Source organism: Sus scrofa, chromosome 13 (assembly GCF_000003025.6).
Source record: "Sus scrofa isolate TJ Tabasco breed Duroc chromosome 13, Sscrofa11.1, whole genome shotgun sequence".
NCBI lineage: Eukaryota > Metazoa > Chordata > Mammalia > Artiodactyla > Suidae > Sus > Sus scrofa.
In genome coordinates, this window is record NC_010455.5 from 76,024,984 (window position 1) to 76,050,183 (window position 25,200).

The 25,200-nt window shown below is 51.3% G+C and overlaps 1 protein-coding gene across 1 annotated transcript in view; it reads left to right on the forward strand.

The window, feature by feature from the left end:
• Window positions 1–25,200, forward strand: part of EPHB1 (EPH receptor B1) — a 446,863-nt gene that overhangs the window by 120,306 nt on the left and 301,357 nt on the right. The window contains exon 2 of the mRNA XM_021069481.1: window positions 17,707–17,771. Within this exon, the coding sequence (XP_020925140.1) occupies window positions 17,707–17,771 (65 nt within the window). The remainder of the gene's footprint in view (window positions 1–17,706; window positions 17,772–25,200) is intronic.

The window sequence follows — 25,200 nt, forward strand, 5'->3', positions numbered from 1 at the left end:
GGGAGACCCTTGTGTGCTCATTGGGATTCCTAAAAGAATCAACAAGGAGATGAGGAGAGAAGTAGGATGTGCCCACCAGGGCAATGACAGCTCCCTCCCCACTCCAGTGATGCCCAGACCCGACAGAGGTGATGGGGGCTGGCAGGAGAGCTGATGGAGCTAGGAGCGTGGCACTGGGAAGGAGAAAACTTCGCAGGTCCTGCCCCACAGTCTCTGAAGGGCTGCCATGTAGAAAGGGGAGCAGCTAGTTCTGTGGGGACCCTTTCAGAGGCAAAGAAAGGGAATCGCGGGAGCCAGGCTTCTGATGGTTTGGACTGTCTGAAAGAAAAGGGCCAGTCTGGACAGGTAGTGAGTGGCCCATCTTGGGTGGTATGCAAGCCTAGATTGACTCAGCGACTGGTGAGGGTGCTGTATCAGAGGCTGGAACTTGGGCAGGAGGAGTGTACCAAGCCTCTGGAGTCTTGTCTTTCACACCTTTGAGAGGTTTGAACTGAGAGCAGTGCCTGGATTGGGGGCTAGACCCCGACTGCGTTTGGACAGGCAGAAAGTGAAGTGAGTGGGCCGATGAAGTCCAGACTGGTCATCGGGTCCACACTGGAGGGCAGGGAACAGCGCTTCAGATCCTGAGCCACTGAACTTCATCTTTTCTCAGTTCAAAAGGAGGAGAAATACAGGCATCATTTTCTCCCGAAGTCAGTTTTGGCCAGAAAATCACAATGGAGAGTCCTGAGGCTCCAGCCCCTCAAGGATACATTTGCCTCATCCCAGCAGGGAGAATGCAAGTCCAAGTCCATGAGCCACCCTGCCTGTGAGCTTCTAGCCCCTAAGAGGAGGAGGTGACTTCTGGGTGCCCTGCCTGCCTATTGTCAAGAGATCAGGAACTGTGTTTCTGCTTCCTCTCAGGCAGGAGCCTTTGAGAAAGAATATGTCCTCATCACACAGGATTCTCCACCGCACCAAATCCCTCGAGCTCGCCAAGGCCGAGCCGCAGTGCCTCTCATCCTCTCTGGGAGGCCTGATCACCCAGCCATCGCCCTTCTCCTCCCTCCAGGATGTAGCTCACCCCATGGGCACCCAGCTCTGTAGCCAGCCTTCTGGGCTGATTCCTGACATTTCCCAGGCCCAGGATCCCATAGGCTCTGTGAGTGATGTCCCTCTCCTCCATGGGCCCTCTGCACTTTGCTCACAACCATGGATGGGGACCCTGTTGAGGTGTCCAGCCCTGCTATGTGCCAGGCCCAAGGTTCAAAGGCTATGGGCTACAAGGTAGAGGCCCCATCACTCTTCTTCCAGAAGCCTCCCTGATGATGTGAAAGCCACCCATCACTGCTCACCTTGGTCCAGAGTCACCCTCAGTGCAGCCTCAGTCACTCTCTGCCTTTCATCATTCCCCTGTCCAGTGGGATTGACTTTGAACTGCTTGGAATGGCCCGTCTGTCCTGGGCTCTGAGTCTGCCCTACCACAGCACTTGGCTATTGTCAACTGTGTGATGGTGATGGGAGCAACAGGCCACCAATAACAGATCCCAGGAGAGGAGCTTGCCGAGGAAGGGCTCGCTCTGGTCCCTTCTGTGAGGTCATAACGATGACCTCGTCCAGCCGAGTGGTGGTGGTGGCCAATGGGGTGATGCCCAAGGCCCCACCGGTGCTGCCCTTGGAACTCCACGGATGCCTCCTTTTGCCATTTTGTGTCTCCTTGTCAGGAAAAGCCTGTCCTGCCCTGCCTGGCATTCATGCTCCTGAGAACTCTCTATCATCACCAAGACATCTGGAGAGCACCCTGGGAAGGCTTCTATTTGTGTTTCTCAATCAATAGCATTGACTGGCTCCTGGCATCCAGCGTTTCCTGAGACCCCAAAGAGTCACAATACCATTAGTGTCTTTCCCGAGGCTTGCAAACTCTTACAATGCACACCTTCGTGCAGAAATGTCTCCAGGGGGGTTTACCCTCTCAAGCAGGGCTCCCTTGTTGGCCTTAGCGGGGTTCTGCTGGGTTTCCAGGACTGGCAGCAAGCAGAGTCCTGCTCACCTCCTAGCAGGTCTGGCTAGGAGTGCCTGCCTGACCTGCCTTCTGAAACAGGAAGGGGGGCAGCAGGGGGAAGTCTGGGGTCTGAAATCTCCCAGGGCAGGAACTGTCCCACTCCCAGAGCTGTCAGGCTTTGGGGACTGGTTAAATGCCATGTCACAACACAGATGCCTCCCGTTTACTCCAGGGTCTTAGAATACCACCCTCAGCTACAGTTTATGGAATTGTTCCCATTTAGCAACCAGCTAAAGTGAGATACGGAGAAGAGAGGCTGTCTACACATCAGTTGTCAGAGGGAACTGACCAGGAGACAGCTGACCAGGGGTCTGCCATCAGCATGTGATGGGAGCCTGCATACTCTCCACCCAGGCTCCTTGGGTGAGCAATGATGAGGTGGGACTGATCGCTTCAGGCCTTTCTGGACTGAGCCCGGCTCTCTGGAGAGAGGAGAGTGAGACCCCTGGGTGGATGATGGGCTGGGCATGCAGGCTGAGTGCCAGGAGAGCGGTACCATGGAGCAGCTGCAGCCTCTGCATGGCCATGCTAAGGATGGCAGATACTTGGAAGAGGATGTTCATGCATCTGGGGGGAGGTGCAGCCCCAAGGGGTCACTTAAGCTCTAGTGGCCCCTCAGGACTCAGTAGCCTGAGTCTGGTCTAGGAGAACTCCAGGGCCTACCTATCAGCCCCGGCCTGCTTTCTCTGACTGGTTGCCCTGCCCCTGGCACATCCCCAAGCCCCACCCACATACCCTCCAGGGGCCCCTGGCTCTCTGGCTGCTACAGGTGCAGGGGCCCTAGGGCCAGTGACATCTGAGAGTTACTGTGCCACAGATCAGTTCAGGATGAGGGTGGGGGAGGGCCTGGAAGGGAGAGGCAGACGGCAGTGTGTTCCTTCTGATTAACGAGCTCGGGCCACCATCCATCGCTGGCCTTCATTAGGGCAGCAGAGAGTCATTTTGCATGGGCGTGCAGCCTCTCCTCCCTGCTCTTCCCCAGGGTGATTGATGCCCCCGGGTGCCTGCATCCCCCGGAAAGTGAGAGGCCCTCCTGGTGCCCATAAGGAGCGGGGAGGCAGCGGGCTTATTATGCATGATTCTTACCTGTGTGCCATTGGCATCAACTCTCAGGTCTGAAAGAACGGCTGGGGCAAACAGATTTAATCTCCCTTCGAATTCATGGTGCTGGGAGACTGGAAAATGCCAGGCTTCTCAATTTTAATGGGTCTTTGACTCATCCCACAAAAATGCAAATAGGTGTAGCCCTGAGCAGTGGGTTCCTGGCCAGGCCTGCACTATCCATGTGCTGGGACATTGATTTAAAGGATGTCCCCCAACCACAGCAATACTATGAGGTTGTTGGAATGCACTGCTGTTGGTATTGGGAGGAAGCTGGGGCAGGAGGAGTGAGGGCTTGGGCAGGATGTTGCAAGGCTGGATAAAGGCCCCACTGATGCCTGATGACCTGGGCATGGCTGGGGCTGCCAGCTGTCATGTCTGGGTTGGAAATCCACCTTGGAGGCCCACCTTGTCTGTGCCCACTGACCCAATCTGGCCAGTTTGGCTTCTGCCTACGGGTCTTTGAAGCTGGAGAGAACCAGAGATGCCCAGCCAGGAGCGATGAGACCTCCTTTTTTTTTTTTTTTTTTTTTTTTTTTTTTTTTTTTTTTTGTCTTTGCCTTTTCTAGGGCCACTCCGGCAGCATATGGAGGCTCCCAGGCTAGGGGTCTAATCAGAGCTGTAGCTGCTGGCCTACACCACAGCCACGGCAATGCGGAATCCGAGCCATGTCTGCGACCTACGCCACAGCTCACAGTAACGCCGGATCAGATCCTTAACCCACTGAGCAAGGCTAGGGATTGAATCCGCAACCTCAAGGTTTCTAGTCGGATTTGTTAACCACTGAGCCACGACAGGAACTCTGAGACCTACTTTTCTTTTTGGTTCTCTGGCTGTGGCAGATTTTTAGACATAAAAAGGGTGCACATCATGTATTTGAGAGGGTGTCTGCCCATCTTGAAGGATCAGGGAATACAGATATCAGAAAGGGAAAGGGGACCAAGATAGAAGGAAAGGAAGGCAGATGAAGGAATCAGGCAGAAGAAAGGCTGGCTCTTTGGCATTTTGTGCCTGAAATGGAAGGCTTTTGGACTCCCCATTTCGTTGTTCCTGTATCTAGTCTCACTTGCTCAGGGATTCTCCTTTGTTGGAGAGCAGCTATCAATTCTTACAGCCCAGGTCCCCTTGTCCATCAAGGAACCATATGTGGACATAAGCATATAAATCATGCTAAGGGTCAGGTTGTCCCCTTAGTGGCAGAGAGTACACAGGATGAGAGCAGGCTGCGAGGCTGTGAGGGGCATGGCGGTTGTGCTGGGGGTGCAGGGACAGTCCTGGTACCAGCCTTGCACAAGAACAGTCTCCTGAGGGTGGGGTGGGGCCCAGCCCTGAGCTTCCAGCCCCAGTTGAGCAAGAACACTATTGAAATCCTTTCATTGTGAAGAATGAGCCCTTCAGGCCTGATACATCAGGACGATGAGGAACACACTCTCGGGGAGGCCACAGGACAGGCCCTGCCATTGTTCTGAAGTTCTGTCCCTGACCTTGTCCCCTTGGGACACCTCCAAGGTGGTTGAGCTGCTTGCTGACCCCTTCTCAAGGGCTCTGGGTGCAAGGAGGGACACTTGCCTTCAGTTGTTGGTGGCATCCCCAGAGGGAGCACTGTCTGTGGCACATGAGACTGTAGGTAAGAGAGAAAACCGCTGCCCAGTACCATTGCTCCCAAACCAGAGATTCTTTGACTATATATTTGAAGAATGAGGCCATGAAGTGTCTAAGCCAAGGGACCTGTGCTCTCGGTAGCCAAGGCTGCTGGTGCGCTGTGGCCTCATGAATAGACAGCCCATGAAGCCTGTGATGTGTGAGACCCTGACTGTCTCCCACCACACTTCACACGCTGTGGGGGTGGGGGTGGGGGTGGGGTGGGTCCCCATCCCAGTCCAGGGCCCCTACACTGATGTTCATCTTTAGTGAATCCAGAATGTCTCTAGACTCAGTCCAAGAGAGGAGGGTTTGGGATGTGGCCTGTTCATCTAGAGCAGAGCCCTGGCTGGAGCCCTACGTGCTAGCAAGCCCGCAAGCCCTGGGTGGGCATCAGCCGCTGCTCCCTGGGCCTTAGAAGGTGTATGGGGGCAGGGGAGCCACTTGGCTATTTGGGCTCCTTTGTTGTCACCCTTCCGTTTAGACCCAGATGGGGTCTCATAGGGGGCAGCTGGTCATCAGGGGCAGCCTGTGGGATGGGCATGTGGTATACTCTTGCTGAGGCTGCAGGCCCTGTCCCAGGTCCCCCATGCATAGTATACTGGGCTGAAGGAGGCTGCATCAAGTGTTGGTGGTTGGGCAGGGGGTGCTGGGGAGAAGTTAGGGTGTGGCTTTTCAATCAACTGAGACAGCTGGGGCTGGGGCCGGGGTGGGGTGGGGGATGGGCACCGAAGCCCACCCTTCAGAGTGGGCCTTAGGGTTGGAGATAGAGAGGAGCTAGCTCATCTTGTAGGGTACAGCTAAGGACCAAACACGGGGCCTGACGGTGCCTTCTGTTAGCTGACCAGCTTTCGCTTGTCAAGTATTTGTGCAGTTAAGCGTTTGGTAAAGTGTTTTGTCTCATTGGCTCCCCACAAATGCCTTGTCATATGGACATTATTATCTTCATTTAATGGATGGCCAAGCATGAGCCTTAGGGATCTAAGTGACTTATTCAAGGTCATATAACTGGGTAATATGGGACTGGGACTCACACACAGGTCTATCTGATCTGAGTCCAGTGCGGTCAGGACATGGCCACTCTGGCAGGTGGCTGCCTCCTGTATTCAGTGCTGCAGGATGTGGCAGGGAGGGTACAGGAGATGAGGTGCTGCCCACCACGGGCCACTGACCTAAGCCCCTAGTATCACCAGGAACCTGGAGATACAGATGGCACGGTCCAAAGAGGTGACGGATGGGAGATTAAGGAGGGGGCTGTTTGCAAAGGTTTGAATGGAGTTAGAGAAAGGTGAAATTTGCGGCAATGGGGAGCTTTTTAGCACACTAGGCCTGAAAGACAAGGAGAGAGGCCTTGTGACCAGGGCCAGGCAGTGGAAGAGGGCCACCACCCTCTGTGGCTCGGCTGGGGGCAGCCACGGATTAGCACCCCTACCCTCCAGCCTCCCATCCCAGCCACCCCAGGCTCCTAAGCAGGGAGCCCAGTCCACGTGTCTCTGCAGGCCTGCCTCCAGGGATGGAGCAGGGTTGGGGGGGGGATGGCAAATGGATCAGGAGCAGCTAATGAAGACCTACCATTGCCTAATCGAATATGCGGCTTTGAAAGAGGCACCCGACCTTCTTTGTGTCTGTGTCTCCTAAGCGCCCAGCACATGGCTACGTATTTGTGGGAGGAAGTTCGACAGTGGTATTTCCTGGTGTCCCACCCTCCTGTCATGGGTTCACTTGTGTCCACTCAAGACAAAAAAAAAATAGAGGGTGTCCTAACCTCCAGCGCCTTCCAGGATGACATTATTTGGAAACAGGGTCATTGTGGATGTAATTAGTTAAGATGAGTCAGACTAAAGTAGGGGCAGGGCCTTAACCAAACAAGACTGGTGTCCTTATAAGATAGTCACACGAAGATAGGGACACACGGGTGACACCCTGTGACCTTGAAGGCAAAGAGTGGAATGATGCAGCTGAAAGGCAAGGAAAGCCAAAGATCATCAGTAAGACCCCAGAAGCTGGAAAAGGCAAGTAAACTTCTACCCTTCAGGCTTCAGAGGGAGCATGGCCCGGCCAATATCCTGATTTTGGACTTTGAACCTCCAGAGCTATTGTTTGGAGCCTCCCAGGTTGTGGCACTTTGCTACAGCAGCCCCAGGAAATGAACACATCGTCTAAAGGACTTCCCTATTTTATTAGTAAATAACATTTGCAGGGAACAGAGGTGTACACTGCTAAGTCACCATAGGACCTGGGGAGTCAGGAAGAAGTGGGATCCATCCAGTCTCCAGAGGTTCCTTTTTGTTTCTGGTCATGTTTCTTAGAGATCACTCAGTCTGGAGACTGGGAGTCAGAAGGGACCTGCTGAGGCCAGAGGAGAGGGACCCTCCCAACCCAGGTACCAAGTCCGAGCTGGGCTGGGCAGAGAAGGCAGCCCTTCTGAGGCTTGTCACCAGCCCTTTGCAGCTGAACAGACCCAATCAGGTCCCCAAGCTCTGGTCTGCTGCCCCAGAGCCTCACTAGGAGGGAGGAACATCAAAACCGTGTCTCTGGGCCATCCTGGCTTATTCATGGGCTCTGCTACCTGGGAACCAAGACCAGACCTAGAGCCCCTCCCAACTGCTGGAGGCATATCTCTGTGCTGTGACCCATCTAAGATGTGGCTTCTTTTTATTTATGATAGTTAATTGCACCTTAGAAAATAAAAGAAACAGAAGGAGAAGGGTGTGGTGGGGAGGACTGCGTTAATGTGTGTGTCCTTTAAAAGAGCAAATTTTACAGTTTGTATTTATAATTTAAATGTCTGTTCTGACTCACTCAATCAGTCCGTCATTCAGCAGATGGGCTGGACTGGCTCATTCGGTTTACTCAGGCTTTTTCTCTTTCTCACCGGCCACTATTACACATCAGTCAATGGAGATTTGTGTAATAACAGCTTCTCTTCACCTAGCATTTTACACTTGGCAGAGACAGTGAATACATGTTATTCCGGTGAGTGTTCTTAAGAACATACAGAGCATCTTTTCAGGCCTGGTCTCCCTGGCTCACAGATGCAGGAGCGATACCGCTCCCTGTGAAAATCAGGCTTTGGTGCTCAGACATGACTTGATTGCTTGTTGGTCATGGCGCTGGGACTTGAACCCAGGCCTCCAGGATTACTGAGCATTTCTGCTGTCTCAGGCATATAGTAAACCTCTATGGGATAGAAGTCACAGCTCTGCCTTCTCAAGGTACTTTAGACGTACTTGGGGAGGAAAGATTCCAACCAGATGTCAGATGGAGAAGAGGAAAAAGCCATTCCAGACAGGAGGACCTGTCAGAACACAAGTTGGGGGGGATGGGAGGTGATGGGTTTCCTTTGGGGGAATTGAAGACCAATTTGGAAAAGGTGGTCCTGGATCAGAAGGTTCATGAAGGCCAGAAGTTTGTGGCATATCTTGGCAGTGGAGACACTTTGCGAATCATAAAGGAGGGGAGTGAGAGTGGCATGAAAAGGGTATTATATTTTTAGAAGGTGGGTGAAAAGAGTTGCATTTGTGGGACAGGCATGGTTCTGTTTCCTACTCTATGTTTTGTTGCTGACGTCCTGATGTCCTGATGACATTGTCATCATAACGCTCCAGGGGCATGACCGAGAACTTGGCCATCCTGCATGTCCTTCCGCTATGGATAGGCTGGTTCTAGTGTTCTCACATTCTAGCTAATGCCGTAATGAACAGCTTCCCAATAGAGAGCTCAGGTTTTCTTTTCCTTTGGAATTATTCTCTTTGGGTAGATTCTTGGAGGTGACATCACTGGAGGATCAGAGGAGCTGAGATTCGATCAGCCTTTGCTTAGTGTAGCCACATTGCCTTCGAACTGTGTACATTGACAGCAGGAGCTGAATGGGGCAGCTGCATGGAGAGTGGTGCAGATGGGGCTTCTGCCCAGACACCAGCTGGAGGGGGCTGCTAGGGTCGCAAGGTGCAGGGCTGAAGCCCTGGACTCAGAATGGTTGCTGGGAATGGAAAGGAGCCCACAGGGAAGAAGAGTCACTGTGGCACAGAGAATGATTTGATGGGAGACTGAGGGAGAATGAATAGTCAAAGCCAAATGCCTCTGAGGTTTCACACTGGGCTCCAGCAAAGGGAAGTGGGAAAGTGTGGAGGGGCAGGGACAGAGAAGATTTGGATGGGTGGGAACATGGGATAGGATGTGAAAGGCCCTCTTGGAAGACTTTCCTTTTTTTCCTTCTTTCTTTCTTTTTAGGGTCACGCCCATGGCATATGGAGGTTCCCAGGCTAGGGGTCGAATTGGAGCTATAGCTGCCAGCCCACGCCACAGCCGCAGCAATGTCAGATCCGAGCTGCGTCTGCAACCTACACTGCAGTTCATAGCAACTGCAGACCCTTAACCCACTGAGCAAGTCCAGAGATTGAACCTGCGTCCTCATGGATACTAGTCAGATTCATTTCTGCTGAGCCATACCGGGAACTCCTGGAATACTTTCTCACGTCATGCTATGGTTGCGCTGGGCCCAGTCGTGCCAATGCGTGAGTCCCTGAGGCTGGCTGATGCCTTCAATGGTTCCCACTCAACCAGGGCCATCCCCAAACCCAGAGCTGGCAAAGCCCCTCCCTCCTCTGGTCCAGGACGTGATTTGAGGACAATTCAGAAGGATAGAGATGAGATTACAGAGAGGCTAGTCTCCACTGGCAGCAGGAGGTCTGGGCAGGTGTGAGGTTGGGGCTTGGCAGCTGTATCAGGGCTGAGGATTGGGGGAGGTAGACCACTTGAGGATTATCGTGGACATCATGGGGCGTTCTGGGCCAACAGAGCTGGCTGGCCCAGTGAGCGGGGTGTGCGAAGACAGGATGCAGCCCTTGGGAGTCTGGGGAAAGAGGTCCCCGAGGCATCTACAGTGAGGCTGGGCTGGATTTGCTGTGATGGATGGAGCAGGGTAGGGACAGGTGGTCACTGCAAAAGCCTGGGGTGGGAGCTGGAGGATGTGAGCTCCTGGGAGTGCTCTGTTTCTCTCTGATGAGTCCAGATCTGGAGCCCTTGGAAAGGCTGATGGCCTCACCATGGTCAGGGCTGTCTGGCACTCTGTGGGCACCAGCTCGCTGTGGATCCAGGCACAGGGAGACCATTTCCTATATATCCCATACCTGCCACTGTGGACTTGACCCTAGCACAGGGGTGTGAGTGTGTGTCTGGGGAAGGAAGGAGGAAGTGTCAGCTGTGTGCTGGGCTCTACACACCTGTCATTTTATTCAGTGTTCACAAGTGTCCCTGGGATTCCCCTTCCTGCTATTTACTGTGGCTGAAATTGCAGATTTAACTGCACGATAATTTGATTAATGTCTGTTTTCCCACATGCCTGCAAGCTCTCTGAGGGCTGGCATGTCTCTTTCTCCACTCTGTCTCTGGTGCCTGCGCAGAGCCCACGGGGCCCACAGGAGGGACCCAGACAAAGGAGTGACCAGTACCCCTTTATGTAACCACATTTCAGTCCTCTTCTGAGGATCCTGATCCTGCATGGAGGCTGAGGGAGAGGGTGGGGCATAGTGGGCTGATCCCCAACTCCTGGAATTTCCAGGATAGGAGCAGGATGCGGGGAGGCCTCTGTTCTGTGGCTTCCAGTTTCAGGAGTCCTGTGGGCCACTTCACAGAGCAGTGACTGCATGGCTCTGCTATCCTTCCCTGCTTGGAAGGTCCATGGACTCTCCTTATCAAATACACATGAGGCATCGCTCAGAGAAGGCCTGGAAGCCCCCATCCCATCTGTGTATGTTGTTGCATATTGTAACCATCACGGAAGGACATTGTAAATATTTTAAGCTGAATGTCTGATTAATGTCTCTCCAAAAAGAGTGGCAGAGCTGTAAGGAGAGGGTTTATTTAGCACTCTTTCACCATGATGGGCATCTAATTCATCCCAAATGTCAATACATCCCAAGGTGCCAATCCAGACAGAAACCGGAACCGTCTGCAGAGAAGCTGCCTCTTCAGGTTCAAGGGGTGCTCAGATCTGGCCCCTCCACCCAGGACCCAGGACCCTTCATGGTTGGGTTTCCATATTGAAGCCACTGCAGGGAAATTGTTCTCTGGGAAAACGGGGTCTCTCAGCCAGGCTGCTCACGTGCCCCCGCCTTCCTGGGTTCTTGCCAGTCCAGCCAGCTCTTGCCAGAGGCCCCCTTCTGTCTCCTGTTGCAACCTCCCCTCGGCTCCATCTCCCACACCCGCCCTTAGGTTTGGGATGGCTTCCACTTCCTTCACATCAGCCAGTCTCTGCCTGGCCCTGATTGCCTCTGGGAGTTGCTGTGTCGTCTCTGTCCTAGGCGCCAGGTGGAGATCTGTGTTCTTCCCTCCCACGGCTGCCCACCCCTGTTCAGGAAGCTGCAGCATGGCCTTGGCTCATGCACAATGTGAGTCTCCCTTTGAGGGATGGGCCTGTGCACTCCCCATGTGGAAAAGAACCGTGTCTACTCCACTGAGTTTCCCAGCCTCCTCCTCATGGGCTCGGCCAGAATAGGACGCCCAGGGGGCCTGTGCTCTTGTCGCTTCCTGGACTAGACCAGGAGTCCCTCCAGGGGACCCACCCCTCTGATTCACTGCCATATCTTCTGCTTGTGTCACTCTTTGGTCTTTGGTCGTTTGAGAGATCAGGAGATATCTACCTTGATATCTATCATTGATTCTTACAGATATCTTTTTTTTTTAGCTTTTAAAACTCAATGAATTTTATTACATTTATAGTTTTACAACGATCGTAACAACCCAATTTTACAGCATTTCCATCCCAAATCCCTAGTCCATCCCTCCTTGCTCCAACCTGTCTCCTTTGGAAACCATAAATTTTTCAAAGTTTGTGAGTCAGTATCTGTTCTGCAAAGAAGTTCATTGTATCCTTTTTTTAGATTCCACACGTCAGTGATAGCCTATGACGTTTGTGTCTCACTGTCTGACTAACTTCATTTAGCATGATTATTTCTAGGTCCATCCATGTTGCTGCAAATGCCATTATTTCATTCATTTCTGTGGCTGAGTAATATTCCATTGTGTATACGTACCACATCTTCTTTATCCACTCCTCTACCAATGGACATTTAGGTTGTTTCCATGTCTTGGCTCTTGTATGTAGTGGTGCAGTGAACATGAGTACAGGTACCTTTTCAAGTCATGGTTTTTTCTGGATAGATGCCCAGAAGGGGTTGTTGGATCAAATGGTAATTCTATTTTTAGCTTTTTGAGGCATCTCCATACTGTTTTCCATAGTGGTTGCACCAATTTACATTCCCACTAGCAATGTAAGAGGGTTCCCTTTTCTCCACACCCTCTCCAGCATTTATTGTATGTAGATTTTTTTTTTTTTTTTTGTCTTTTGTTGTTGTTGTTGTTGCTATTTCTTGGGCCGCTCCCGTGGCATATGGAGGTTCCCAGGCTAGGGGTTGAATCGGAGCTGTAGCCACCGGCCTACTCCAGAGCCACAGCAACGCAGGATCCGAGCCGCGTCTGCAACCTACACCACAGGTCACGGCAACGCCGGATCGTTAACCCACTGAGCAAGGGCAGGGACCGAACCCGCAACCTCATGGTTCCTAGTCAGATTCGTTAACCACTGCGCCACGACGGGAACTCCGTATGTAGATTTTTTGATGATGGCCATTCTGGCTGGTGTGAGGTGGTACCTCATAGTAGTTTTGATTTACATTTGTCTAATAATTAGTGATGTTGAACATCTTTTTCTTACAGATATCTTATAGGTATTTGGCAGATACCGTCATTAGATTCTTTTCATAGCCAGGAATGATTAAGTTATACAAGCATTTGTTTTGTGGTGCTTTGTGCCAGGAAGTCCTCCTACAGTCCCTTGCACCACTAGCCCTACTGCCAATGAGGAAGAAGGGGGGAGAGAGAGCGAAAGACGGAGAAAGGAAGATGGTCACTAAGCAGTGGATGTAGGACCCAGATTCCACCTGCCCACACCAGCATCCTCTCTCCACTCCGAGTGCCTTCCCCAGCTTTCCTCCCCTGGGCGTGAGCAGTGTGGGTGGCTCTCAGAGTCGTGTCCCCTGTAGGCATCAGATCTGAGAGCAACACACGCACCTCCAGCTGGTTTGGTCCCCATGCCACTGTTTGAGAGCAGAAGTGATGGTAAATATTTAATTGTGCTTCCACCATAACTTTCTGCCAGAACCCTCAATATGCTTTATAAATGCAAATGAGTGCTCTCTTCTTCTCCAGGGAGATGTAAACCTCCTCAAATCATTTTAATTCAGCCCCCACCAGAGTGTAATGCCATCATCAGGAGCGCTCGGTGCCAGAAAAGAAACTGCCCTTAATCATATCGAGTGGATGGTTTACGGTTTTGTGGTCCTCCATCTCCACATCGGGCAGGATGCTGAGAAATGGATTCCTCTTGCTGTAACTTCTGTCTGAGAGGGTGGATGGAACACATTATTTAGAAACAGATTCAGTTATAGCCCTTGAGTAGGTAACTATGAATATAATGAAGTCCTAGATTGTATTAATGGGGTTAACAGAGCAGATGAGTCCTTGGAAAGTTTAGGAGTGAAGGCTAATTCCTACTTTTGATTCTTGGCTCTCTTTCCCTCCCTGCCCATGTCCTCTGCCTGTTTGCTGCACTTCAACATGAACCTGAGGTTGGGAGTGCCACCATATACATCATTATTGCATTATGCATTGTTCTGGGGGCTTTGAGGGCTTCTTGGCTTTATGAGCCATGACTCCCATCCCAGGGCCACAGCAGAGCCCTGCAGCCGCAGATGCTCAGGTCTGCCTGGTGAGCGGCGTGCTGAGATTTGAGGCTGTGGGCATCAGGATGGGAGGCTGTGTGACCCTGCAAGAGACACTGTGCCTTTCTGGGCCCTGGTGCCCCAACTCTGCCAAATGGGTTCCATGATGCCAGCTTCTGGGCCCACTTGGCGAAGGCATTTTAATCATGGAGATGAATTTCTACAGGGCCTCATGGAGTGCCTTCTGAGAAGTGTATTATGTAAATTTGGTGTGTCATTATGATCATTATTAGTGCTGTGAAGTGGAGATGAGGGAGAGAGGGAGGGCTGCTCCATGCAGGGATCGGCCTTCCCAGCTGTCAGAAGAATCAGAGTAGAAAACAAACTTGAGAAGTCTGTTCCCATGTCTGCGTTCCTTCACATATGCATGGGGCATGGCTCTCCAGCCAGGTCCAAGCTCAAAAGGGGAAGACGATCAGCTTCCTTTTTTGCTTTTCTCCCCTCCAATCCACGGGGGTGGCAGAAACGTTATCTGGATTGCAGGCAGGCTAGAGAGTGTCAGGCTGTGAGGACAGTGCCTCTCTGGCCTTGCTAGCGCCCTGTCTACACTGGCACCCCGAGACACCCTGTACTCCATCTGACCTGCTTATATAAGTCCATGCATATCCCGAGTCATGGTTCTGGGTCCCCTTTATTAGACCTGCTCTGGCGCAAAGGCTCCCTCTGCTCTGTCTGTGCTGTGGCAGCCTGGTGGGGTGTCACTCCAGGATGGGGTGCTGGGTGTGCAAAGCCTGATCACGTGGACAGACTCCCACCCTTCCTCCTCTGGGATTGAGCCCTGGGAGACGAGAGTATAGGGAACCCTTTGCCCAACATGGCTTCTCATTTATCACTCTATTTTCATCCTCTCAGTCCTGCCCATAGAGTGGGTTTCTTCCCAAATCTTTGGTGTATGCCGGGAGTCCTTCTTTTTCCTAGAGGGCCCCAAACCTTCTGTATTCAGACTTTTCATCTCCTGCCTGAGCCATGCACAGAGAATGGCTGTTCACTTGGGGTGGAGGGATGCTCAGGAGAAAAGGAAACAGAAGAGGGAGAAACCAAAACAGCACATCACATGTAATTCCCGTGCCCGTGTTTGCTGAGCACCTGTGCGGCTGAGGCGTGCTGTGCCTGGTCCTTTGATACATGCCCCAGGAAATTCAGGTGCAGAAGACACCTCCACTAGCTTAAACAGCACAATGTGTGATTTTAAAAGATGTCCCTCTGGGATACTGGATAACCCCCCAAAAAACAGTTCTATATTTGACCCATAGCCCCTGCCATATACAAAAATTAACTCAAAATAGATCATAGACTTAAGTAAGAGAAAAATCTTTGTGATCTTGGGTTAGGCAAAGATTTCTGAGCTATGACACCATATCATAAAAGAATTTTTTTTTTTTGGTCTTTTGTCTTTTTAGGGCCGCGCCCGTGACATATGAAGATTCCCAGGCTAGGGCTCTAATTGGAGCTACAGCTGTCGGCCTACACCAGAGCCACAGCAATGCAGGATCCGAGCCGTGTCTATGACCTACACCACAGCTCACGACAATGCCAGATCCTTATCCCACTGAGCAAGGCCAGGGATCGAACCCACAACTTCATGGTTCCTAGTCAGATTCGTTTCTGCTGTGCCACGACAGGGACTCCGAAAAATATTTTTTTAGTGATTTTTATTTTTTCCATCATAGCTGGTTTACAGTGTTCTGTCAATTTTCTACTGTAGAGCAAGCTGACCCAGTCACACATATATGAATACATTCTTTTTCTCACATTCTCATGCTCCATCATAAGTGACTAGATATAGTTCCAAGTGCTATACAGCAGGGAAAAATATTAATAAATTAGACCTCTCCAAGGTTTAAAAGTTCTGCTTTTTGAAAGCTACTCTTAAAGGAATGAAAAGATAAGCCACGGAGTAGGAGAAAAAATTAACAAAGCATATGTTTGATAGAGGACTTGTATACAGAATATATAAAGAACTTTCTAAACACAGTAATAAGGAGGCAAACAAGTCAATTTAAAAATGGAAAAAATAGGAGTTCCCATTGTGGCTCAGCAGGTTAAGGACCAGAAGCAGTCTCTGTAAGGATGCAAGTTCAATCCCTGTACTTGCTCAGTGGGTTAAGGATTGGGCATTGCCACATGCTGCTGCATAGGCGGCAGATGCAGTTCAGATCTGCTGTTGCCGTGGCTGTGATGTAGACCTGCAGCTGCAGCTCCAATTCAACCCCTAGCCCGGGAACTTCTTTATGCTGTGGGTGTGGCCATAAAAAAAAGGAAGAATACTAAACAGATATTTCACTAAGAAAGATATAGATGACAATCATGTAAAAAGATACTTAACATCATTCTTTATTAAAGAAGTGAAAATTAAAATCACAATGATACCACTGCACATCTGTTAAAATCACCAAAATTAAAAATGAGTGACCCTGCCAAGTCTTAGTGAGAATGTGGAGGAACTGGAACTTTCTTACACTCTCATGTTATAGCCCCAAACTGGAAATAACAGGTGAACAGCAGACAAAATGCAATCTTTCCATGCGATGAAATACTACTCAGTAGTAGAACCGTTGATACATACACCATGACAAATCTTGAAACCATGATGCTGAGTGAAAGAAGTCAGATTAAGAAAACAGTATATAGACTTCCCTTTGTGGCTCAGTGGAAATGAACACAGCTAGTATCCATGAGGACCTGGGTTCAATCCCTGGCCTCACTCAGTGGGCTAAGGTTCTGGTGTCGCCGAGAGCTGTGGTGTAGGTCACAGACGTGGCTCAGATCCTGCATTGCTGTGGCTGTGGTGTAGGCCAGCAGTTGTAGCTCAGATTCGACCTTGACCTCTATCTTGGGATTTGCATATGGCATGGTGTGGCCCTAAAAAAGAAAAAAAAAGAAAGAAAGAAAGAAAGCAATATATAATATATAATTTTATTTATATAAAATTCTAGAAAATGCCCATTACCTTATAGTGATAGAAGGTAGGCATCACCTGGGGACAGTGACAGGATGGGGCAAAAGAGGGAAGGAGGGATTACAAAGGGACAGAAAACTTCTGGAAATGATGGCCATGTTCTCTTGATCGTGGAGATAGTTTCAGGGATATAAACATGTCAAAACATATCAAATTGGATGCTTTATTATGTGCAGTTTATTGCATGTCATTTCTCCCCAAGTAAAGCTGTTAAAAAAAAACAAAACAAAACAGCAAAAACAAAGGGGCTTTTGGGTTTGCTGATCAGAGCTCTGATTAGGCTTTGGAGAGCAGTTTCCATTGACAGGTGGAAATAATAGACAGCAGTCAATAATAGATTGAAAAGAATGAAAAAAGGTGCCTTATGTTCAAGACATTTTTCTGCTATCTGCCAGGAAAGAGTTGTAATAAATACCAACTCTGTGATCACTCTGTGGTGCCTGGTGTGTGTACTGTAGCCCCCCGGTGGCCCCCAGGAGCTCATAGCTGAGCTGAGGTAGAGCGTCTGACTTTTTCCTTACTGGCCAGAGGGCTTGGTAACAAGGCAGCAGGCCCCTGGAGTCTGGGATGTGTATTTCTGTTTAGGGTGAGTGCCCGGCAGAGTCTTGGACATGGGGGTGACTGTGTATCTGAGCCCAAAGGCAAAGGGACCTGCAGAAAGCCTGAATGTTGGGGCCAAAGCAGTTGAGGGGAAATTGGTCAAGGGTGCCAACCTGGATGCCTGAGGGGAAGCAGAGGAGAGGAGCAGGGAGAAGGGAAGGCGGCCAGATAAGGGTGGAGGGTGGAGAAGCAGCCCAGTGTGGAGAGAGAGGGCGAAAGGAGGTAGCTGAGGAAGGCCTGAGGAAGGAATTCGATTTGGCTACCAGGTCGGCATGGCTGGGGAAGAGCCCGTAGGTAAAGTGATGTGGGAAGAAGCTGCATTTGGGGATTAAAGTGGTGGATGAATGGGCAGATGACTTTAGCCACATGGGCAGCTTGGAGTCATTCAGGTAGACTTAGCATCGGGAGACCTGAGGTCTGTGCCCAGCTCTGCCTTGAGTTGTGTCCTCCTAGGACCTCTCCTCCTGTCGGAGCCTTGGACTTGGCAAGGCTGACATTTACAGTCATAAATAACTTCATGAACATAAGGGCCCTGTCCAGTAACCCTTCTGATTCACCTTTTTTCTCTTTTTAATCTGCAGAAACTTTAATGGACACCAGGACGGCTACTGCAGAGCTGGGCTGGACTGCCAATCCTGCATCAGGGGTGAGCATCGGACCCCCCACCCCCACCCTCACCCCCACACCGACCCTTCGATCCTGATGAGTAGTCATGGGAGCAGAGCTTGAGTTGCCCCTTTGGGAGGTGACATGCAGGTGGGGACTGCCCCGCCACAGAGAGGCAGCTGCGGGGCTCTCAGACCTGGGCTGCTCCTTGGTCTGGAGATGCAAACCATCTCTTGGAGTGCCCTCCAGGTGACCAGGGCTGTGCCTATGTGGAACTGGGCCCAGTGGCTGCCCATAGCTGGTTGCTCAGGCCAGTGGTGCTGGGGCAGACAGAGATCCATGATGCCCATTGGGCTGCAGAGAGGACAAGGGCATGAGGAGGAGCCGGAACTCAGAAAGGTCAAGGCCTTTCACCTGGCGTTGCCTTAGAGCTCTGTTCTGGATTCAATTATTCAGTGTTTATGCACCTGGCCACACCCTGTAGCTACAAAGACGAAACAGCCTTGAGGAGCTCACAGCTTCCTGTGGGATCCACCATGATCGTGAATAAGCTGAAATGCATCTCTCTTCTTTACGGAGAAGGTGCATGCAAGCTGGGTTTTGGAGAATGAGTAGGAGTTTGAACAGGTAGTGAACAGGAAGTCTGGAAAGCTATTCCAAGTAGAAAGAATAGCTGGTTAAAAGGAATGGGAGTCCCCACTGTGGTGCAGCAGGATTGGCAGTGTCTCTGGAGCGCTGGCTTGCCGATTTGATCCCTGGTGGAGCATGGTGGGTTGAAGACCCAGCACTGCCACAGCTGTGGCTTGGATGTGATTCCTCTGGGCTGGCCCAGGAATTCCATGTGCCTCAGGGCAGCCAAAAAAAAAAAAAAAAATGGGGTCGTTGTGAAAAGCTATCAGAGGACCAGAGTCTGTGTGTCTGGACCATGGCAGGAAGTGGGCGGTGTTGAGTTGGCATTGGAGTGAGGACTGGCCAGGGCACAGTGTGGGGAGCTGTGACTGCCATGCAGACTTAGCAGTTTGGGTATATATCCTATTGGCAATAGATGGACCCTGGACAGGAGAATGAAATAGTCAACCTTGCTAACAAGACTGCAGGGAACAGTTGAGAGAAAGGCACTGAGGAGGCTCTTGCAGCTTCTTGGATGGGTCCAAGGAGTTGAATTAAAATGGCATACTCAGGACAGTTGGAGTGAAGCTAAGAGGGAGGCATTGGTATCATTGGGCCACAGGTGGACTGTGGGGGAGGGGGGACAAGGGGGTGGGAATGAGGTTCAGGTGCCTGGCTTGCTGGGGGCCTAATCATGAAGGGAGAGGGCAGGAGAGTATGGATACTTGTGATGCCAGCAATGGTGTGATGTTGGCAGGGGCAGAGTGGGCTAGGCCTCCTCATCTGCCCACACCTCCTCTCTCCTCCTTGCCCTTGGTCACCTCTAGCCCAGGGCCCGGGGCCACTCTGCCACCCCAGGGTGTGCATCACAGCCAGTCCTCACAGACCCACTTTGGCCCGAGGGATGTTGGGATTCAGGGCCAGGGGCAGGCTCCTCACACCTGCGTTCTCCCCTGGGTTCTCCCTTTCACTGCCCAGGTTCAGGCATCCGGACTTGGGGCAGGAGGTCAAGGTCAGGGGTGAGCTGTGTTTCCAGAAGCAGGGGTGGGAGCAGGGGCACATCCTGCTGGGAACACTGTGGGCCACCAGGAAACTCTTTCCCCTCCCACTAGGGGCTTTATGAAAAGCCAATGCGGCAGCCGTTCTTCAAGTGGCCAGGACCTTAAAACCTCGCCGCTCTTTTACTTTTCACGGTATTGTTTGAAGGCTTGCGTATTTTCTCACAAGGTATCGACGTGACTTATGGTTCTTTGTTCCTTTGATCTTTGTACACACTGCTGTCTTCTTTAAACTTCTGATCACCTCTCCTGAGGAAGAGTGTCCTTTAGGAAAATGTTCAAAGTCAAGAGATGCCCTTTAGAGACAGCAGCTGGCCGGGCTACCCCCTGCTTGCCCTCCACTGGTTCCCAGCCATTCTTGGTGGTCTTTCCCCAATGTTTTTCTCCAAGAGACACCCAGCCAGATAGTTTTCCTGGTGCCCTGAGTGGCTCTGAGTCTGTCTGGTTTCCGGCGAGCAGCAGGAGGGTCAGGCTGGCCCTTGGCCTGGGTGAGAGGGCGGATTGAGGATGATGCTTTCATCCAAGCCCTTGCCCTGACTCCCTCTGTTGTCATCCTGGGCGGTTGCCTCTGAATCTGTGAACACACCAGTGACCCCCGCATTTGTGTCCCTGTCCCAGCTCACACAGCCACCTGTCCCATCTTTCATTGGCTGCTCAGCGTGGCCGGAGCACTTCACTCTCCTCTCCTTCCCCTCCACCCGCACCCAGGGACTCCGTCTTAGCACATCATGAAAGGTACAAACTGGACCAGAGCACTTCTTTTTTTGTGAGTTTGTTTGGCCACACTCATGGCATGCTGAAGTTCTTGGGGCCAGGGATCGAACCAAGCCACAGCAGTGACAGTGCCAAATCCTTAATCACTAGGCCACCAAGGAATTCTCAAAGTCCTTCTTGACTTTCCTGTCTCATATTCAGGCCTCTGCTTGCTCAGCCCATCCTCAATATATCTTCCTTGCAACCCGACCACGTTAGGTGTCCCCATCACAGGTCGTCTCAGGGCCAGAGAGCTTTAGTCCAGGGACCTTTTCACAGCTGCAGATTTGCATCTCTGTGTTAGTGTTGGACCCATCCCTACCCCTCTCCCAGTGTGACCATACTGTGACCTGCATGGTGGCCATGACTCTGTGGGTTTGTTCGCTATTGGAAACTGCCTCCTAGTTCACTACTTGACTCAATGTATATTTGTGCAAATTTCCCAGCTTGGACAAGTGAGTGGCTGATGGTGTCATTCTTGGAGATGGGGGATGCAGGAGGAGGAGTGCACAGGTAGAAAGAGGCTGAGTCCATGAGTCTTAAGTGCCCCTGGGGACCCTGGAGATGGGCGCCATGAGCATTTAACTCAAGGGCATTGGAATGAGAAGGTGGCCCCAGGGAGGCAGGATGGGAGGCAACCCAGGGGGGAGGAGAGATGAGAACTTGCCATGGGTAACCTGACTGATGTATCAAATAGAGACAGAGGAGCCTGAACAGGGGGTGAGAAGGAGTGTCTGGGGGGCAGGAGAAAACCACGAGGTGGTCTTCTCATAGAAGCCAAGGGTGGGTGGGTGGAGGGGGAAGGGGAGCAAAAGTGGCAGCTGCTGCTGGGCGGTGAATGTTTGCACTGGGCTTGGTTACAGGGACCCTGTGCACATGGTGTCAGAAGGCACCAGGGTAGAAGCTAGAAAGCAGGGTGTTGAAGGGTCAGTGGGAGGTGAGGAGGTGGAGACAGCAGCTTGTGGCTGGAGGGAACAGGGTGATAGGGGGAGCACCAGCCTTTCAGAGGATGGGGCTCCTTTTCTGTTGAAATGGCAGAACAGAGACTGAGTGCCTTCAGAGAGCTGGGGATACTCAGGATACTCAGGTGACTGAAGCCATAGAATAGAAAAGTCTTTACCGAATAGCCATAGAATAGAAGAGTCTTTCAGCCTCCTGTCTGCTTTCTAAGGTTGGAGTGTGTGTCTGTGCTCTGTGTGTGTGTGTGCACCTGTGTGTATATGTGTGTGCATGTGCAGCTATCCATGTATATGTGATATGTGTGTTTGCATGTGTGTATACACAGGTGCATGTATGTATGTGTTTTATGTGTGTATTGTGTATGTTCATTTTATGTGATATATCTGTATATTTATATGTAACGTGTGTATTTGTATGTGATGTGTATGTGTGTGTGTGTGTGTGTGTGTGTGTGAAGTTAAATGAACTGATTTCATCTTATGCCTAAAGGCAGTTCCCAGAGTTCTGGAAAACTCTTAAATGATGAGACGATTATTTAACTAAGTGGAGAGCTTCCGGGGAGGCAAGTGTGAAGGAAACAGCATTCCTTTGAACACCTGTGTCTGAAAAATTAACTCCTCATGCAAGGTGCACACCCATGGGAGTGGCACAAGGGGGCCGGACGTATGGCCACTTCTTGTTCACATGGGGGCCTTCCTGGCTGCCTCTTCTCTCCTGGGTCTGTCAGATGCAGGCACTCTTGCTGGCTGCCCACATTGTGGGAATAAGGACTGCACGTTCAGGAGAGAACCCACTCTAATAACACCCCATTTGTTCTAAGGCCGAGCAAAATCAATTGAAACTTATCTGGTTTGATGGGTGAGAAGTTTATGAAGCCTAGTGAAGGCTTCAGGCCTTGGCATCCAGTGATCCAGCTCCTGATCCCGCTCTGCGCCTGCTGGATCTCGGGCGGCATATGCAGACACCTTTGGTCCTCGCTGCCTCCTCTCATCAGCGGGCTGAGGATGGGAACTGTTCTGCATATGAAACCTTGTCAGTAAAAAGTTTTCCTGGGTAAACACTCAGGAAGCCTTAGCATAGTACTCACCCTCTGGAGGCCTGGATTTTCTCTCTTCTTCCTTTGATGACTCAATCATGCTAATTAAGTCAGAAAAGCCTGAGCTAAATTAGGCAAATCCGAGAGACATTTAGCTCTGGGCAAATTGATTTTGTGAATGGAGTTGTATGGTATATGAATTTCCGGCCGTGCCAGGGGCAGGTGGGCAAAGGGGGATGGAGTCGGTCATCCTTTCTCAGACTGGGACCCCCGCCTGGGACTTGAGGGCCTTTGACCTGGTCGCTAATTGCTGGGAGTCACACTTTTGTATCAGTCAGAGCTTCCTGGTGGCCGGAAAAGCACAAGTCAATTTTAAAGGAGGTATCTTGGCTCATGTAACTGAATGGTCCAGGGGCTGATGTGGCTTCTGTGTGGCTGGTCCAGATCCTTAGGACCAATCTCTCTCTTTCTTTCTACCCCCTTTCTCCTCTCTCTACCTCCTGGTGTTGACTTTGTGCTGGGCCTCCTCTTGGTCATAAGAAGTCTGCAGTGGCTCCAGCCCTTACAACCTTATCCATCTACATTTCCTGGGGAAGAACAAGCACCTCCTCCTGGTGCCCCAGCAGCAGCCATGGAATTATCTCTGAATAGGCCTGACTGGCTCGGCTTGGTTCCCATGCCTGCTCTGATCCAATCCCTGCAGCCAGAAGAAGCCAAGTGCTGAGTGGTACTCCCAGGTTCGTTATGCTGAGCTTCACAGAAACCTTGGACTGAAGGCCTGAAGAATGTAATTCTCCAGAAGGAATCAGAAAGTGGGTACAGAAAAGCTGAATGGGTGCTGTGCAGGAAAAGATGAAATCTAATCCTGTATCACAGGCCCCATGTGCTTTATAGCCAGGCATGCATCACTCCTCACAAAGGCCCCATTTTACAGATGAGGAAACCTAGGCACAGAGCAGCTATTAAATTGCCTCTGGTCACATGGCTAGAAAGTGCCAGCGCTGACTTTTGACCTCCGGCGTCCTGCTTTCCTGCTGACAACCACGCTGTACCTTCTGTCCCAGGGAAATGCAGCCACTGCCGTGGTTCCAGAGGGTGGCTTCCAAAGGAACTTCCAGTTGCAATTGCTAGGGGGTTTGCTGAATACAGGCTCAGTATCTAAAGCTTTCTTGGGAATTCCTATTATAGCTCAGTGGCAATGCGCCTTACTAGTATCCATGAGGATGTGGGTTAGATCCCTGACCCCACTCAGTGGGTTAAAGATTTGGTGTTGCCATGAGCTGTGGTGTAGGTTGCAGATGTGGCTTGGATCCTGCATTGCTGTGGCTGTGGTGTAAGGCCAGCAGCTGTAGCTCCAATTGAGCCCCTAGCCTGGGAACTTCCATGTGCCATAGGTGTGGCCCTAAAAAAGCAAAAATTAAAAAATAAAACATAAATAAAAGGTTTCTCACAGTTCAAGACAGGGGTGGTATCCTTTCCCTGAGCTGTTACCCAGGAATTAGTACTGGGATGGGCCCTGCCTCCCAGGGGGTGGGCCCTGTTCCCTCTCTCCTTCCCACCCCTCCCCTGCCCTCTTCAGGTAACCCCCTGAGATAAGTCAGAGCTCCCACCCAGGGCCTCCCACCCACCCTTTATCTTTTTCTCTCGCTACCAAAAGGTCTGTAATTAGGAAACATTAGCAGGCTCAAAACAGCTTTCGTACCTGAAACATCCTCTGTAATTGCACTCAGCAGTGCTCTTTTCTGGCTATTAATGTCACTTTTATGAAGCAATGAGGAACAAAACACCCCGAGGCACTTAAAACATTTTTTTTTTATATATAATACTTGTCTTTTAGGAATGGAAGTTTAAAATCACCTGCTTGACAGAGACAGTGATAGACAAAGGCCTGGGGGCTCAGGACTGAGCCACAGAGGTGGGGCCCTGGGGAGGGGGGAGGCGGTCCCTGGTCTCAGGCACCACTTTGGGAAGGGTGACCGCCTTGGGGCGGGTTGGCCGAGGCTAGTGGATCCCAGGGGAGGTGAGGCAGGCCAGACAAGGGCACCATCCTGCCTGGCTTCATCATGTCTGGTTGCTTTGTCACAGAGGTTTTTACAGGAGCCCTTTTGTGTGGACATGTACCTGCCTTTGACAGAGAGGTGTCTAGAGCTGGGTCACTGAGGAGAATATTAATTATTACATTGAGGAGAATATTAATTATTACATAGGTTGCAGACATCCTTCAGGAAGGCCTGCGGTTACGTGTGCGGTGGGGAGGGATGTGGGTGGAGGGGAGAGGAAGATCCACTGGGGGAAGAGAGGCTTCCCCCGCTCGCTCTGTTAAAGAACTTGGGGAGTTGTGCTGCTTCGCCAGAACCATACTGCCTGGCAGATTTATCTTCCTGCTCTTGGAAATGGCTCACAGACTCATTCATCAGCAGACAGGAGCTATTTCTGTCCGCAGACTCTGGGAGGGAACCCCCGGGGTCACCCAGCCCCACCCCCCTTCCCCTATCGGAGGCAGGCTTCACCCCCTTTTGTCTGGACAGACAGGGGTCTTTCCTTTTCTCTGAAACCTTCTCCAGGAAGGCAGTTCCCCAGCCGTGCCCCTTGTCCTGGCCCTGGAAACCTTTCTCTCTCTGGTACGTCAACCTGAGACCAGCTGCCTCGTGACAGCTCATCTCAGGTTGAAGCCTGGGGCCCTGGAAGGAAATGGGGCTCCTGACCCAGGCACCGACTGGGATGGAGCTGCATGGGGTCTGTGGGGGTGCTGACAGCCTGAACTCACAGTTCCTTGCTGGTGACCTTGCCGAAGGTCAGGAATATATTCCTGGGGAGGGTGAGGCCTTAGAGGGAAGGTGAGGCCCAATTAAGAGGCCTGGAGAAGATGGACAGGAGGAAAACAAGTGGAGAGGGAGGGTCCAGGTGAGAAGATAGATGGGGAATCTCCCCTGGCTCTGGAAGGATGGGCCCAGCTTATGTGGGAACAGGACAGCCTGAGGATGCCACCTTCGGCCTTCCCTCCGGGTACAGCCCAAGAAGAAGCATTGGGCCTAAGTCCACGGTACTGCCAG